Below are 18,562 nucleotides of genomic sequence, written 5' to 3' on the forward strand. Positions count from 1 at the left end.
ACTTCTTCACTGCACTGTAGGTATAGAGGGACATTCTAACATACACAGTGTCTTCTACATGGTGGTGGCCAGTGCTTTATTTTTTACAGCGATCTGCTGTGGAGAAGATGCCCCAGCAGCATACTGGGATAGAGCAGACAAACACTTTAAGAAAGCCAGCTCTGTGGTCAGGTCTGAACTTGAGACAGCCCAGCAGGCTGCAGAGAAAAGAATGCTCTCAAAGCTGAAGGTTATCAACTGCACCACCTTCAGTCAAAGACTGGCTGCACCTAAGTGCAAGTCTGAGTACCTCAGGAGGTCCTTTATACCAGCTGCTAAAAGACTGTGTAAAACATAATAAAGATATGATTTCACTCACTTTTGTGCATATTTGTATGTTAGTTATTGGTTGTATTATTTATTAATACATTTTTAACTATATTAGGAAATAATATTATTTTCTGTTTGGGATGCATGGTATTATGTCTATGTTGAAGCTGCTGTGGCAATTTTTTGCAATAGTTTAATAAATAATCTATCAGTCTATACCATATGTTGTGGTGGCCACGCTGATATTAGTAGAACTTCTTCTATTTTACTGACTTTGCCAAAAGAATTTAATGATTTAATGCATTTAATCTTGTTGTCTGTTTTTTCATTTGTGTAAAAAAGGTAATTAAATGTTGCAATATTACAAACATAAAATAAAACTGGCTAAATTATTTGTAGTATTTTTTGCAGTATATACAGCGCAATCAGGAAGAAAAACACTTTTTCATGCTTTGACATTGTGTTACACAGCTATTTTCTGTACACAACAAACAAAACAAGAAAATAAAGGCTTTGGAGTGGTTTGTAAATCTATTAAAAATGTACTTCATTGATCTATCTATCTATTAGGGGTGGAGCCGAACCCGAATACGATATTCAGATAGACACGAATATCGTGTTTTTTACGAATACTTATTTCGAACAAATACTTTAAAAAATATTTGTATTCGGGAACAAGAAAAACTTTATATCAAAAAGCTGAGTTTCCTTATTAGACCGCAGTGCATGCCCGGATGAGTGAGTGACGTGTAAAAGTTGAATGACACAGGCTGCTCCACACAGCAACAGAGAAGACTCGGCTGAGCGGTAAAAGACTGAACTGCATCACTATTTTTGTTGAATAGATTTTTTTGTACCTTTACTGGGTTCCAGAGGCAGTTTATAACTTTAGCGAGGATCGGGAGATTAATCAATTGCGCTGCATTAATGACGACTGCAGTCAGGTGCTCTCATTTTCGCTCTGTTTACTTAGCTCTGTTAGCTCGGTAATTGGACAATAGGCTGTTGACAGAGTAACGTTAAAGTTCGGTTTAAAAGGTTAAAACAATGCTTCTGTAGTTGTGTCGAATTGTATGCACTTGTGGGAGTTATATGGTACGTTTAAGTTACTCTGTCTTTTGCAGACAGCAAGATATAGGCTACAGGCTAGTTAACCTTAGCATAGCTTCCCGTCACTCATTAACTTAGCTGAAACTTCCCACATGGATTTGGGCAAACAGAAAAGAGTGTTGCTGCTGCTGAGCCACCTCTTGGTCCTGCACCAGCCAAAACAACTTGATCAAGTTCTGTGTGGAAGCATTTTACACTCAGTGCTGCAGATGAAACCAAACTGATATGTAATGTGTGCAAAAGTCAGATCAGCAGAGGCAGTTATATCAAACACCTATCAACATCTGTTATGCATAATCACATGCACTTAAAGCATCGTAATCCTGGTACCCACCAGTACCACTACTAAAGAATACTTACACTATAATGTTAATTAGAAGTGTAACGCAAAAAAAAAAGGATTTTTAGGCCTATTTGGAATTTTACTCGAATATAAATACAAATACTTTTCCCCCCTCAACAAATACAAATACCGGCTGCTTTGCACATCTATCTATCTATCTATCTATCTATCTATCTATCTATCTATCTATCTATCTATCTGTGTTTGTATGTCCAGGATATCTATCTGATATTGGTCCAATACTGACCCTGTCAGCTCCACACCTGCATGTGTAACAGGAGAAGCTACTGTGACTTTTATTTTATTTTTTCATTATGTATCACAGGACTCTTTTTATTTTTTAATTCTTTAATAAATATTAAAAAGTATAAGGAAAGCTGTTTAAGTCAAGTTCAATATTTCTTTACACATAAACACTTCCCCACAGTGAGGAAACCGATAATTCATTAATTATTATTAACACTGATATTAGATCTATGCTTGGTATTGGAAGATACTCATAGCCAAAGTTTTAGGTCAGAAAACAAAAAAGTTGGATTGGACTATCCCTAATAGTTTTATGATAGTATTTTGTTAATATGTACCAATGTTTCTAGAACACCTTATATAAGGATTAAATTAACAGACTTGCAACACTGATACACAGACAGAGGATTCAAAGAGCAAAATGATCAGTTTAAGAGCAAATACTAAATCAGGTCAAAATGTTTGGTTTTAAACTAATGTTTAAACACAATTATATGGCTTACTTTCCTGCTTTCCTTGGCTCATAAGCATGGCTGTTCTAACAGCTGTGACATTCTAATTTAATGCAGCTTCACCAAAGGTTTTGCACTACCACTGGGAAAACTGAATGTATTCCTAAGAGTCCAACCCAAATCTCCTGGTTCATACATATTCCCAACACATCACAACTACTGCACCAGTCTGCTTTCTGTCCACTCTCACAGACAAGAACATACATGTCTTTAGCAGATCATCATGGTGGGGCTGCTCTCTGCGTCCTGAGCTGTTCATGTTTTAAGTAATGACTTGTGAAGCCTGACAGATCGGCCGTGCTCTCTCGGCGCTTCGGACACACCGCTTAGAGAGGTGAGCAAATCCATCAAAGCGACAGGATGAATTAGTGCAGAGACACCTCACTACCTGTTCAGAGGAACTCCCATCAGCAGTAATTGATTTTATAAATGCTGTAGCATACACAGAATGAGAGATAAAGGTAGCGGCACAATGCTGTGTGCCAGAAACTGCCCTTTTTTGCTCTGTAAAGTTTCCCAAACCTTACAGAGAAACATTACAATACAAGGAACGTGTGCTAAAGAGGACTTGATTACCTTTAGTTCAACACTTTAAGACATTTTTTTCTACTTTGTATTATGTTTGTTGCTATTGGTAACTGAAATATTTTGATTATGGATTTCGAAAATGCATCACTCATGAATATTCTCAAGTTGCTGCTAAAACAATTAAGTAACCCTGGAAAAAAGTAGCTCTCCATGTAAAAAAATGATAATGGATATTTGTATCGACTGGGGCATGTGTTGGAATGCCCCTTTTTTGATGGAAATGAAAATTATTAAGCTGCAAAGGGCTGAATTCAAAGACACCCCAAAAATCAAAGTGAAAAACTGTCACGGCAGGCAAATCCATTTGGCTGAAATTTTATAGCAGAAATTTAAAATGGCACTCAGTATTTTGTATGCCCCCCATGCGCTTTTATGCATACCTAACAACCTCAGGGCATGCTCCAAATGAGATGATGAATAGTGCTCCTCCTTCCAGAGCTGGATCATCATATCACTTATGACCAGTCTGATGTCCAACCTTCCTTTAATTCATTATATTTTTATTTTATTGTGAGCAGTGTGGTTTGAAAGAGCTATTTTTTAGCTTTACAATAAAGTAACGTATAAGACATACAACAACAGTAACTGATATCTCGCAACAAAACACAATTAGGCAAAATGAAAATGTCTGTCTCGGCCACTGTGTTCAATGTGGTGGGGTAACATGGTAGCTTCCACAAACCACCCATTCCTACATATTTTTAATGAATGAATTCTAAGAGAATTGAAAAGGAAATGAAATGAAAATTTATGAGCAAATTTATAAGAATGAACTAATTTGTTGGAAGATGTAATTGCAGTGTAATCAAACTATTTTGCTGAGTGTAACATTATTTTTGATGTATTTATTATTTTAGTGTACTATACTTTAAGTTTGAATCTCCTTTAAGCACAAAATACACAAATTACACATACACACATACTCATATTAACACACGTGCTAACACAGCAGCCCATGACTTTTCCAGGAACTATGTCCATATAGCCCCTCCGTGGCCAGGATAGGCATGTGACACAGCATGTGATTAGGTCCAGCACACAAGCCTACTTTGAAGAAACTCAATAAAAGCCGATGAGGAATAGTGACCAAGATGGACATCAACATTTCATCTTGCATTCAGCATTTTATGTCTCTCTCTTCCACCATTCCACGTCGTTCTTATCTTCCTCACCTCAAGCCTGATTTTCTGAACAGAAGTCAAGAGTTTAACACCTGAAAACATGCATAAACATTCTTATTTAATCCACATATCGTTGCAATTATTTAATTTCAGCAGATACACACGTGGCCTTCTCATGTCTGGGCAGCTGACAGCATGTCCGAGTCCAGCAATGTTCGATCCACTTCCTTGAAAGTTTCTAGTTTCTAGTTACATTCTAGTCATCTACATGTAACGTTTTCAGTGAGTGAAACATTTTGTCGCGTTTTTGTGCTATATGGCAAACAATGAGGGGAAATACATCTGATTGCAGGAAAGGAATATTTGAAGTCAGGGGTCACCTTGATAAGAAGTTATTCATGTGGCTCTGAGAGTGTGGAGAATGGAAAGTCAGAAGAGGAGATAACAAGACAAGGAGTCTGAGAGTCGATAAATAAGGAATAGAGATAAGCAAGGAACAGAAGGTCCCCTGCTCTACTTCCTTTAAAGGATGAATATCATTGTGCTGACTGACAGCTGTCAGCCACAGAAAAACACTCCTCATACCTGTTTTTTCTCCCCTCTGCTGTGACTGGAAGCCATTCAGAGGCAATCAAATCTAAAAATCAATATGGCCACAATCTTCAGGGCTGCAGTAAGTAATGAAGCACTGTCATTTGCTGCAATGGGGACCTGATAAGGACAATCATTGGCCTATTCCATCACAACAGCCCTATGCCCCACATAGCAAAAGGGACACAAATGTCTTTGCCTGTAATGTATTGATTAATGAAGCAGTATAAACAACTTTTAAGTGTGCAGTGACATTAATTTTATCATTCAATTGCACTGAATAATTTTTTATACTGTGCAACAGTGCCACCCTGGGGTGTGTGTGTGTGTGTGTGTGTGTGTGTGTGTGTGTGTGTGTGTGTGTGTGTGTGTGTGTGTGTGCGTGTGTGTGCGTGTGTGCGTGTGTGTGTGTGTATAGTTTCATATTAATGGAGAGAGACAGGATATCCACCACTTGCACAGATCTCAGGAGGGGATTTCGGTGCACTCCTCATTACAGAAATTCCATAAAGGGATTAGGATTTTGGGCTGCCACTTGGCAACTCAAAGCTTTGGCTCCCTCCACAGATTTTCCTTAGTATTTTGCACACTAGCTAGGCAACTCCATGACCTTGACATGCATCTTTTTTTGTCACTCCTTTGTTACCTTAGTGGTATGTTTTGAGTCATCGTTGTACTTGAAAACCCATTTTCAGTGTTCTGATTGACGGATTCTTATCCAAGTTTTTATAGTACACGGCCTGGTTCATTGGCCCTTCAATGTGATTAAGTTGTCATGTACCCTCAGCAGAAAAACAAACCCAAAGCATAATGTTTCCTCCTCTGTGCTTAATGCGGGGATGGTGTTCTTTGGGTTATATTCAGCATTCTTCCTCCAAATCAGGTGGGTCGAGCTGATACAATAAAGTTTGATTTTGGTTTCATCTGACCACAGTGCTTTCTCCCAAGCCTTCTCTGAATCATTTCAATATTCACTGGCAAAATGAGCCTGCACATATGCCTTTTTGAACACAGGACACTTGTAGGCACCGCAAGATTTCAATCCATTTTGGTGTTGTGTGTTACAAATTGTATTCTTGGTGACTGTGGACATCTTGCATCTTGAGATCCTGCATGGATGATAGATAGATGGCATATATATATATATATATATTATGGCACAAACATGCAATTGCAACCCCACATGCGTAGTACACATAAAGAAATGCAGCACATGAAGAAATGTAAATGTTTTAAAACTCAATCTTGGACGAACAGGAGAGATATTTTCTCTGAGTACAAAAGCAGACAAATGATTGTTGACACAGAATATTATCGACACATTTACATTTGTTTTGAAATTCACAAGTAGCATCATGTTTTAAAACTAGCTGCACAAGCTGGTGAATGACCTCTTTTTAGTTTCAAAGACACATTGAGGGGTACTTCCCAAAGTCTGACTTGCGTACGCTCATCTGTTCAGTGTACTTGTCAGTCATGCTGGTTACCAGAAACACTAAATTACAGTTAATTGAATGATTAAACTGAGTTTGCACTGCAAAACCTTGTCAGTGATATGGGTGTTTAAATTCTTCATTACCAAACTGTATGAACTAATGTAACTTATAGGTGAAATAGTGTATCAATAGAATTCAGCCTAGAGGGCACAGTGATTTCACCCAGACGCACATCCTGGAATCCATGATGTCAGTAAAAGCACAGTTAAAAATGTCAAATTTGAGAGCATGACGAACATAATTGACCCTCATTACCATTACCTCATGGGCCGTAAACATTACCTTCAGATGGCACTTCCCAGCTACAATAGTGTAGAGAGACAGCTATGTCATATTTCACTGCCATATTGGATTTGTGTTCAAGTTGCACAACCCACCCATATATGAGCCTCTCTGCACACTTCATTGAGACAGTGCTACACTTCTTGTGCCTTTTTAAAAAAAATGTTTATTTATTTATTGCTTCCCTTGAAGCCGGCCACAGTTGAATTGATATGTCAGTTTTGTTTTTCTTCTCCTTTGTTTCCATTTAAAAGTTTCTTGAATTTTTTTGAATACAGAATGTTTATTTATTGTCAGTTTATTTGTGTGGTTGTTACACAATGATTTAATGTAGTTCAACCTATACAGAAGAAATGATATAGTGTATGTTCGGCATTTTGTTTAAGACTTCGAGAGAGAGAGAATTTGTTTTTAATTTACTAAATTTTAAATGTAAATTATTTATTTGGAACTGACCAGATAAGTTTAGTTTTTCATTTTCTGTGTGTTCTTCTATAACACTTCTGTTTTTCAAATGTTAAAAATAAAGATTTACATTTATCATACATATCTATGAAATGTAAACTATAGATAAAAGATAACATAGAATATAGCACTGATAATTTGACAGCACATTTTCTATGTTTAACTTTTGAAAGAAAATAATAAATCAAATTTAAATCAAAATTAAACTTTCTCAGGATTTCTCAGTAATAAAAAGAAGCCTTTAAGCATCATAGTGATCAGATTTATATTGTTAAATATATTGTTACAAAACAAAAAAATAAACCAATAAATAAAACATTTTCTCTTGTGCCTTACACAAAGACTGACAATTTATTGTTCCATCTAAAGAAATAAATAAATCTATGTCATCTGTTGACAATTGTGTAGTGTGCTTTTCCTCAGATGCATTATATTTCAACCTGTTTGCTGAGAGTGACAGTGACAGCACAAACAGTCCATTCTGATAGACATGTGGTATTGAGGACAAATTGGAATAATGTACTCATGAAGCAGCCTCTTCCCTTTATCCTTTTCCTCTTCTTCTCCATAACTCACATTTCTCTTGTTTCATCTTTACGCTACAGAAACTGAACCAAGGGTTTCAAAAGCAGTTCTGTTGTGATTGGAGATTAAATGGCAGGGTTTTGCTTTGATTTTATATAAATACTGGAGAAGAATAATAGGTATAGATATAATATCACATGAAAAGCAGTCTCGTTTAGAATCATTAACCGAACCTTAAGAACTTTTGATTTTTCTCCTCTTAATAACTGTGATGATTAAGTGTGATTGATTAAAATATCCTTAAACAGGACATGAAACACTACACATATAAAGGTTAATTTACACCATTTACACGACGGCTCTCAGAAACTGGCACAGATGTAACACTGTCTGTGAAGCTACATTTGAGTGCTTAAAGTTTAAAAACATGTTTAGTGCCATCTTCTGTCAGTACAGAACATTACAACACCTCATTGGTTGGTTGGTTGGTTGGTTGGCTGGTTGGTTGGTTGGCTGGTTGGTTGGCTGGTTGGTTGCGGTCAATAGGCATATATTAATTTATGTTAGCTAACTAATAACAGAACCAATAATCAACGATATGCTGTCCACTTTCACTCTGTCTCTTTAGCAGTAAGTGGTTTCCGAACCACCAGTGGAAGGCTGGCTCCAAAGTTGTAAAGTTTCCAAAGTTTACAGATGATTCGGTTCATGAATTCACGATTGCAGTAGACATGCTCGGGAGTGAGGCTTGCTCTCATCTTCCACATAATGTTCCCAGCTGCTGATAACCACACTAAAGATGCTCTCTGTCATGACTTCAGCCATTTGAGAGGTGCATGAGCCTCTTTGCAGGACAAACTCAGGAAGCGGAGATAAGAGTTACTGAAATAATCATCTAATCAAAACAAGAAATTGGCAGATTAGTCAGCTACCAAAATAATCTTTGGTTGCAGCCCTACTATTGGGTATAGATAAAAGTATTCTTAAGGACAGTGATAGTTGTTGCTAATTAATTTATAATTCTTGGAAAGGTTCGTATCCACACCAGCAAATTCTAACTCCAAAATTCTAAATTGAACACCTCCTAAATGGTAAATGGCCTGTATTTGTATAGCACTTTACTTAGTCCCTATGGACCCCAAAGCGCTTTACAGTACATTCAGTCATCCACCCATTCACACACTGGTGATGGCAAGCTACATTGTAGCCACAGCTGTGTGCAGCCTTAATTGCAAAGTTCAGAAAAGAGTATCTAAGCTTAAGAAATTAAATATGTTGTAATTAAAACCCTTGAGCATTATATCATGTTTTACATACTGTGTATTATATGTTCAATTTTTTTCTCTTCTTCTCTTTTTTCTTGCTTGCTGATTGTTCATTAATCTGTCTGTGCTATGTGACTCCCACTACATTTCCCTTTCTACCCACCAGGTAGCACACCATTATGTTTAAACTAGCTCAACTTCAATAACCCTAAAAAGAAACCTGCTGTTGTTTCTATCATTATTTACATCCAAAGTGATTTCAGAGAGCTGTATGCTTTATTTGTTTATTTATCCTTCAGTCAGAGCATGGTATATCATCTTTTGACCGAAACTGGCTAGCTCACTTCAGGCTCACTTTTGGGTGTCAATGGGTCATTAATTTATATGATACTCACACATTCACATTATATCACATTATATCTGTCTGCATCTATATCTATTTCTCTTTGTTGCTGGCAGAATTGGAACCTTGATATGGTTAAAGGACTTACCTCTAAATATAAACAATTAGCACACCATGGTGTTTTGATTTACATCACTGATTACCGATGATATCAAAGTTAAGTACGAGTTGTCATTATGAGACCAGTTAATCCGATAGTTAAGTGGATGAGTACCCTATGGACAGTGGAGCTTTGTACTGGACAAATGGGAGACTTAAAAATGGGAAAACAATTTTTTTAATTTGAAGACTTCCATTTGATTGGACTATTTTGTGAAGAAGTGTGAGTTAGGATTATTAAGGGTTAATTGATTCAAATGGTTTAATCACATTGTGGTTGTGTCAAAGGTTGCTTAACACATTTGTTTATTTGTTTGTTTTTCTAATAAGTTTAGGAGTGTCTTAGAGGTTTAATGAGTTGTAAAATAGAAAACAGCTTAAAAATGAAAATCTCTACTGACTTTGAGATGAACACAATTCTTTACCAGCTCCTTAGATTTTACACTGTTAAGTAAAATCCTCCCAGATTTCACTGTAATGATTTCACACAAATAATGTCAAGCAATATATGGGGCTAAAAGTTTTGAGAGCACACATAGGTATTCATCACTCACTCACTTTTTTCATAAGTCATCTATACATGTGTCTGCCGTGAAGTGACAGCACCCACATACCCGAGCACTGTATCCCAACAGGATGGAAAGATCTAAAGTAGAAGATAACGGACATGGCTCGTAATTCCCATCAGTGGATGCTGTGACTGCTGGACTGTGCAGCAGACAAGAGCTCAGATGGCAGATCCATCACTGCCGAGGCAGTGGAGGGAAGCATCCCCCCCCCCCCACCACAAACACACACACACACACACGCAGCCATTTTAACTATTTCCACCACTTCTCCTATTCCTTCTGCTTTTATCCTTTTATTTTCTAAAATATTTGATAATGCTGTGACATTTCCTTACTATATATATATATATATATATATATATATATATATATATATATATCTTTAGTAAAGTATATATGGAAAAAAATTGTGTGTGTGTGTGTGTGTGTGTGTGTGTGTGTGTGTGTGTGTGTACCATATCCACCTGTGATCAGGTCACATGTTGTGATCATGATGTCTCTTAATACATTTTAAACTTGGAATACTTTGAAATGTGTTTATAATAATAAAATTAATCATTATAAAATATTTGTATAAATAATGTTAATCTATTATAATAATACAATAAATAATAATAATAGTAAAAATGACACACCAAATTGCATATTCTCCTGCTTTCATCCGAGATCTCTGTCTGGAAGAACACAGTCCTTGGAACAGGAAGGACCCTCAAGCTGCCAGGCCTCTGGTAGAAGACCTGTGCTCAAGGATATATATATATATATATATATATATATATATATATATATATATACATATATATATATATATATATATAACACAAGTAACAAATAATGTTGAATTCACTTTGGTACTGAAATTGAAACTGAAACATTTATTTTAAATAATTGATAGTTCTGTACATGCAGATATTTCACTGGTCATCATGGCTGCTGTTTTCGCATTGATTTTATTAAAACATTAACAGTTTGTTTTGTTGTTTTTCTACAGTTGTAGAAACCACGGAAACTTGGCAGCAGCAGAGATGCATCTAACAAACAGGTATGATGTTGTATCCACCATTTATAGCTCTGTAACATGAGCTCCTGGATGCTGGGTCCTAAAAACCATCAAAAAATCTGAATCAACCCAAGTGAAACAGTTTTCAGTTTGAGTGCTGTAGGTTTGCTCTATCTCTTTAGCTGCAATGAACCAAACACATGGCAGACTCCAGAGTTACATGAATACCTGGAGATGTAAAGCAGGTGGAATGAGGTTATCTAGTCCCTTCCTTCCTTTAGAACCACTTTGCTTCATGGGCTGCTTCAAAGTGCTGCTATCAAGGTGTCACACACTTCGCCATAAAAGGATTGCTCTATGTGGAGAGGGGAGCAAGTGCTGGGTGGGGGGTGGGTTGAGGCTTCCCTCAGGATCAAACCCAGGTCGTAAGCAGGGCTGGATTTTTCAGAACAACACCCTTCAACGATCAGCTCAAGCTTTAACCTTTGAACTGCGAACACGATTGAAAATCTGGAGCAATGCAAGGAGCAGAGAATAGAGGCTGTAGTCATTAATCACACACTCTTACCATTTCAAACATAATGCACTAGCAACACACACACACACACAATGACAATACTACCATTTTCTATGGCTGCAAAGTCTGCGGGGCTGTTGTGGGAATATTTAAGGTTGATTCCTCTCTCCTTTAACATCAACAGAAATGCAAATCTAAGGCACATATCCCTCATTTGCCCTCATCTGGATGTGAATAATCATCCCTGGATGGTGCATGCAGAGAAAAGAAATAAGCAACGGACTTAAGTGCCGATTCCACGCACCACAGTAGGTGCGATTACCACTGACTTTATGGTAAAACACCAAGGTCAAGTGCTGTTTTGACTGTTTATGGGAGAAAACTGTCTGAGCTCAGACAATCCGGAACTCACAGGCAGGATCACAGAGGTTACAGTTCATGCAGTGTGAAAACTGAATCTCCTTGATGCATCAATTTAAAGTTCTACACAATCAGTCTGCCTGCCCAGACGCACAGCAGTGTCCTGATTGAAGGTCAAAGGTGAACTCCACACATGAGGTTCCAAGATTAATTTCTAGTTGTTTTAGCATGGGCCTTACATATATATATATATATATATATATATATATATATATATATATATATATATATATATACATATATATATATATATACATATATATATATATATATATATATATATATACATATATAGATATATATATATATATATATATATATATATATATATATATATATATATATATATATGTATGAAGACATTTTAAATAAAGTACATTTAAATAAATATTGTGAAACATACACATATATATATATGACAGTATAAAAGTGAAAGCAAAACAACTGCCCCATAAATTCAAGTTTTTTATTATTTTTTTTTTACATAACCACTAAGAGAAAGAAAGGATTTTTAGAAGGATTCCAGTGTTAAGATTATAGAATTCTATGCAGATAATGACCTTTAACATAACTTGCCTATCAGCAATTAAAGATATTGATTTTTGTGTTACTTTGTTTCATTTATTATTTGTTGTAAACAAAGAACTATTTATATTCATAATAAACAAACAACAATGATTTATCACAAAATCTTATGATTTGTATGATATTCATTTAAAGACGTAAAACTGGCTCCAATATATAAAATAGACTAAATCCTCCAATAACCATTTCATTACCACTGCTGAATGTCATTTTAATGGTTGATAGACATAAGAATGAAATACTGTCCAATACAGATGTTTGACTAATAAACAGATGCAGCCTAATATCTCAAATGTAGAAACTTTATACTAAGCAGGGCAAAAATAAACTTGTAAGGCAAAAGTATTAGATTGGTCATTCATAAATTTCATGAAGTAATTCATAGGGAATTTGATATATTTAGGCTTGAAAATAATTATGAAAAAGTGAGTCATTTATTTGAGAAGTTTCTTTATGTATTATTTATTTCTATTTTCATTTTCAAACGATAGAGAAAAAGTCTGGATTTGAATCACAGTTTGATTCTATCCTTCCATTATGTTTTTTCCAGAAGAATATTTTTATTGTTTGCTTTTCTCATAGATTACTTTGAAATTTTAATGCATAGATATATCTAGTTTTACTAATTCTTTTAAACCTTCTCTAATGAATACAGTTTTACCATAATAATTATCTTTCTTGATGCCAATTGAAATTCTAAATAACAACGTGGGGAGTGGGGAAAAGGTTTTAAAATTCCTCAAATCATTTATTTATTAATCTACCTTGCAAAGCAAAAAGAAATAGTGCTGATTTTTATTTTAATCATCTCTGATTTGTGTTATTGTTGGAAGGACAGACACTATAAATAAGAGTGAAACCAACTGTGATAAACCGATCAAATTTTCCTGTCTGCTAAAGATCAAAATATCAAAGGGTTATCACAACTTGTGTGCTTTGAGACTGGTGCCATGAAAAACACGAGGTTTTATTTCTGTCATTTAAAATAAAAGGTTAGGGGCAGCATGGTGATAGGATGAATACTCACAGAAAGAAAGTCCTGGGTTCAAATCCAGGCAGGGAACTCTTTTGTATGAAGTTTGCATGCCCACCCTGTGCTTGCGTGGGTTCTCTCCAATAAGACTTGCATGTTGGCTTGTTGAGGATTCTAAACTGACCATAGATGTATATTAATGCTACATGAATGTGGCTTGTACTAAAGCCCTTCAAATGGTCAGTAAGAATACAAAAGGACTATATAACGGACTAAATAATAAAGGACTATATTCCCACAAAACCTACGGAAGCACTCTTCAACCTCTCCAAAAACAAATGGAACGTTTTTCCGAACAATCCAAACCTCCTCTTGAATCTTCACATTGCAAACCCCTGATGTAGATGAAATAATTCACAGCAGCTGGTGACTAGTCACTAAAGACTCAGTGGAGTCACTAAATGAAAACCAGTGAGTGTAACAGAGCTGGGTAGCTGGGCTGAGCTGAGACCACTAAGGCAGCGGCAGGAACAGCAGCAGTGGGGGAATTGCATTGTTGTTATCTGAGACTGAACTCTGAGCCCTTTTGTACTTGGCTCTTTCCAGCAGCCAAGCTCTCATAGCTCTAAAGTGACGCCTCCATGCTGCTTTAAAAGCTAAGTAGCACAAAGGTTGAAGAAGGAACTGAGAGAAATGTTCACTTAGTCGACATCTGGACTGAAAAAGGAAAGCTTCACACATTCAGCAGCTCTTACTTGATGACCACACAATGCATTTGTCCACTTGTGTGTGTATGTGTGTATTTATCTTCAGTTGCACAGCATGTGGGCATTTACAAGAATCCATTTGCTATATAATTCAATTAATGCTGGCCCGCTCTTGATTTAAGCTTCAAACAGCTCAACGAAAGCATATTGTTTTTTGTTTTTTTGTTTTTTTTTGTTTTTTTTTGGGGGGGGGGGGGGGGGTTGGGGGGGGGGATTATAGAGGAATGTGGAAGTGAAGGTTGTGCTGAGAAGGGGGTCAGGAGAACGGTGAACGAGTAGTGGAGGTAGTGATAACAGGCTGGTCACACTGTGTAAGGTGTGCTGTAGTCATCACAGTGGGACTTTCTTTCCTGCCTCCCATACAGACAGTTTGACATTGTAGGATCCAACACACTGGTTTATAATAACACTTTAATAGGACTACGATGACTGGTGCCAATGGGACCACTGCATCCTTTAGTCCTAAGGGTGAGAGGGAAGGGAGTAGGGGATTGGGAGGCAGTAGCAGTGGTGACAGTGGGAGTTACAGACCCGAAAGACCTCACTGTCTGACAGTATCCTGTCTCAAGGCCAGTTTGGTGTTTAAGCTGTTGTCAGTGGCTCAAATCCTTAAATCTCTCATGTTGTCAGAATTTCTATCTATTAACTATAAAAATAAGTACAAGACAAACTGATGAGATCATCCAACCACAAAAAAGAGTCACTACAGCATCAAATAATAATACAACATGAGCCAAAATTAAAATAAATAGAAAGTTCCAGCAAGATAATAAGATCATTACCACAAGAGGAAAGGTTGTATAATTAATATAATATAATATAATATAATATAATATAATATAATATAATATAATATAATATAATATAATATAATATAATAATGGGCATAGGTGAGGTCCCTGAATTGCATAAGTGGAAAATAAGGATGGGTGTGTAGACATATTTAAACAGTAATGAAGAAACTATGACACTTTAATGAAATGAATGCACTGTAATTAAATATAGTTTTAGATTACCGTTTCATAAGGTGTCAAAGAAAGACAGAATGAAGCTTCAAAATATTATCCATAACAACTGTTTAAATAAATCAATGTGAACACTACACTTACATAAATAATTGTAATAATAAGATGGAAATAAGACGCGTGAAAATTAAATAGTGGACATTTTAAGTAAAAGTCCTGCTGTGTCTTTTACATGTGCAGCGGTCTACCTGGACTGTGCTGTTATCAGGGTCAAGGCACAGCTCTCAGACAAGAGGCTTAAGCAGAGACAAGAGCCTTTAACACAAAATAAAACCATCAAAGTTCAGCTCTAATCCTCGTTGCGGTGGATAAGGCTGATAGTTAACGGGCTCTATTATAAGCTCTGCTTATCCTAGCCGAGTTGTCGGTGTGTGTGTGTGTGTGTGTGTGTGTGTGTGTGTGTGTGTGTGTGTGTGTGTGTGTGTGTGTGTGTGTGTGTGTGTGTGCGTGCGTGCGTGCGTGTGTGTGTGTGTTCATTCCATACTCAATTCAACATGCCAAACAGGATTTATTGTACTGTGAATTGACATTACCATTCCACAATATTTAAAAATGGATAGCAGTGACAATTCTACAATAAATTCACAATCTTTTTTAATTACTATAACTGATACCATGCCTCAAAATTTGAAACAGAAACAGGACAAGGAAATATTAAGGGGGGAATTTCAGAGAGTACTCCCCAAAGATTGGAGTCCACTTGCAAATTAATGTCAACAAGAGAATGGTGTCAAAAAGTGGTCAGACAACACAGGCTTCTAAGTTTAGTTCACAGTGACCATTTCAATTTTAATTTTAAAATAATCTTTTGTTTAGGCCTGTTATATTTCCTGTGAAGTCTCCGTGTTTCTGTGTATGCTTCAGTGTGCGCTCAATGATTTCAGCACCTTGGCCAGCTCCCCTCCGAACCATGTTTCCCCTATATTTTATTTTATTTTAAATAAACGAGTCATGTATATTGGATGGGGGGGGGATGTGGATACGACCCATAATGCCGCCGCAAAACTGATACACAGATATTATCCGGGACAAAGAAAGGGGAAGTTACTTAAATACGGCTGTGTGTTTAGTTAGTTGGTCATTGTTTATTTAAAACAAACAAACCAAAAAGAATTATGATTTCTTAAGTGACTACAGCTGTTTTCAGAGAACCTGAAATTACCCCGTGAATGCTCTGCATCAATGAAACGGAATATTGTCTGTAATATATATATGTAACTCCACTGTTATGGCATTTGCTCAGCTAAATTAAAGACTTATAGAAGACGAAGAAAAAAATGAAATAGAATCAAATTTATGTTTCCACTTTTTGTTTTCTCAAATTATACGAAATATCAGGCCCGAGAATAAAGCTTATATCTCGCTCTTTTCCAAGTAGACAATCATCAACAGTTTGTTAAATCACTTTTGTGCGGCCAGATGAGCCTAAATCAATATTGTTTTTTGTTTGTTTGTTTTGTTTTGTTTTGTTTTGTTTTGTTTATTGTTTATTGTTTATTGTTTATTGTTTATTGTTTATTGTTTATTGTTTTGTTTTGTTTTCTTGCTATCTCAAAATAAAAACCCCACTTATGACTAGACTTGTATTATATTAACCCGAAGCTGAATTGGGTCTTTTCAAGCTAACACGTTGTTAGTTTTTTGCGAAATATGTTTCAGTTGTTTAATCTGCTCACAGGATTTATTTATTTATTAAGTAGCTAAAGAAATCATTCTAAAGTATGCAGGAAAGCTCATTTGTCACATTTCTCAAAACCGATCCCAAACTCCAACTTCCGTCTCTCGTTGCTTTCCAGCCTAAGAGGCTCCACAGTTTGCTTGAGACGACCCGACTGACCGGGAGTTTTGGTTTGTTAGGGCGCCCTCGTGAGACATTTCTACTGCTGTGTCTGTCTGCGATCGAACATGTAGGTGTTACAATTTGTACCTGTTCAAAATGAAAAGTATAATTTTAAAACATACCATATAATATATTTGAGGGAATTTCCTTCGCGCATATTACGCACAGCGAATTTGAGCGTAAGGCACACCTGTCACAAGTCCTACTGTTAGTTATAGTTATAGTTATAGTTATAATAAAGTGTGTATCTAAACTTTGAATTCCACGTCTATACTTAAAGCAGTGCAATATAAGGTGGAATCCCCCGAACAGTCGCCAGTCTCACTGCCAATGTAAACGCATTTGGAGTACGCACGCTTGAAAGGGTAACAGACCTCACACAGTGTGGAAACAACAACAAACACGGCTTTTCTTCTTCCTGACAGAATAAAACCGAAGTGCAGAAAAGTTGAACTAGAAGAAAAATCTAACTCACCAGGTAAAGCGCAGGCGTCAGAAGGAACACGGCGCACCAACACGTCACCTGCATCCTCCCGGAGCTCAAACTTCCACTAATTTCCCTCGGATGGTAGTTTCGGCTTTGACGACCATAAATCCACCTTGTATCCACTTCACAGCACAATCAAGCCCATCAGCTGCCCAGGCAACAAGGAAACAACGAACCCCATGGCAAGAGAACAAAGCAGAGAGTTGCAGATTGGGAACAGGATCGATCGGCCAGTGAGGCTGCTGCCGCGGCTTGACGTTAGAGGGACCAGGTAGCGACAACCAGCGCTTACTTAAGAGTTAATCCAGGTGGAGGGAGCAGGAGGGTCATAGTTGTGAGCACGTTCAGGTCTTGACTGTCTAATGGCCAGCACGCTCAGCGGTTGGAGCGTTCCGATCTGAAAGGAATGGCGAGGCTTTCTGCTTTATAACGCGCTGCTACAACACAACCAGGGAGACTCTCGCTCTAGGGGGGAGGGACGAGATGAGGGGGAGCAAAAAAGGCAGGGGAAAAATAACGGGAGTAAATTCCAAGATGTAGTGAGGAAACATTAAGTTTCCTTCTCTCGTGTTTTGTAACAGAGGCTTGTGGAGAAAATGCTGGTTACCTTGGTTGTGGTTTGTGCGTCTGATATAGATGACATTCTCAACTATGATGCCAGTAACTTTAGGCAGCCCCCCTTCAACAAGGGAGCCTCAAACCTAAACAAACAGAGCACAGTAGCTGTTGTTTATAATTTCCCCTTTTCCTGTATATTTGCTGTTAGCAGTCTTCTTTAAAAAGATTTTCAACCACTGTTCAACACTCATCCTGTTTATTTAAATGCAAATTCAAGCATGGCAACAACACAAAAATCAACATGAAAAAGAGACCAAAACTACTTTGACTGAACAAATTAAAAGTTAAAAGGCTTCAGATTTTCACTGTATAAAATCTAGTTTAACACATTTCATAGCTAAAATTTACATTTACATTACAGCTTCTTCTGTAATATTACTAATACAAATGAATACACTTGTATTTT

General features: G+C 36.8%; 1 protein-coding gene across 1 annotated transcript in view; it reads right to left on the reverse strand.

The window, feature by feature from the left end:
* The window catches only part of nxph1 (neurexophilin 1), an 80,015-nt gene extending 62,028 nt beyond the window's left edge, over window positions 1-17,987 (reverse strand). The window contains exon 1 of the mRNA XM_065471422.1: window positions 17,527-17,987. Coding sequence (XP_065327494.1) covers window positions 17,527-17,580 — 54 coding nt within the window. The 5' untranslated portion in view covers window positions 17,581-17,987. The remainder of the gene's footprint in view (window positions 1-17,526) is intronic.
* Window positions 17,988-18,562: the final 575 nt, after the last annotated feature.

The sequence above is a fragment of the Pelmatolapia mariae genome, linkage group LG22 (genome assembly GCF_036321145.2).
Source record: "Pelmatolapia mariae isolate MD_Pm_ZW linkage group LG22, Pm_UMD_F_2, whole genome shotgun sequence".
Lineage (NCBI taxonomy): Eukaryota > Metazoa > Chordata > Actinopteri > Cichliformes > Cichlidae > Pelmatolapia > Pelmatolapia mariae.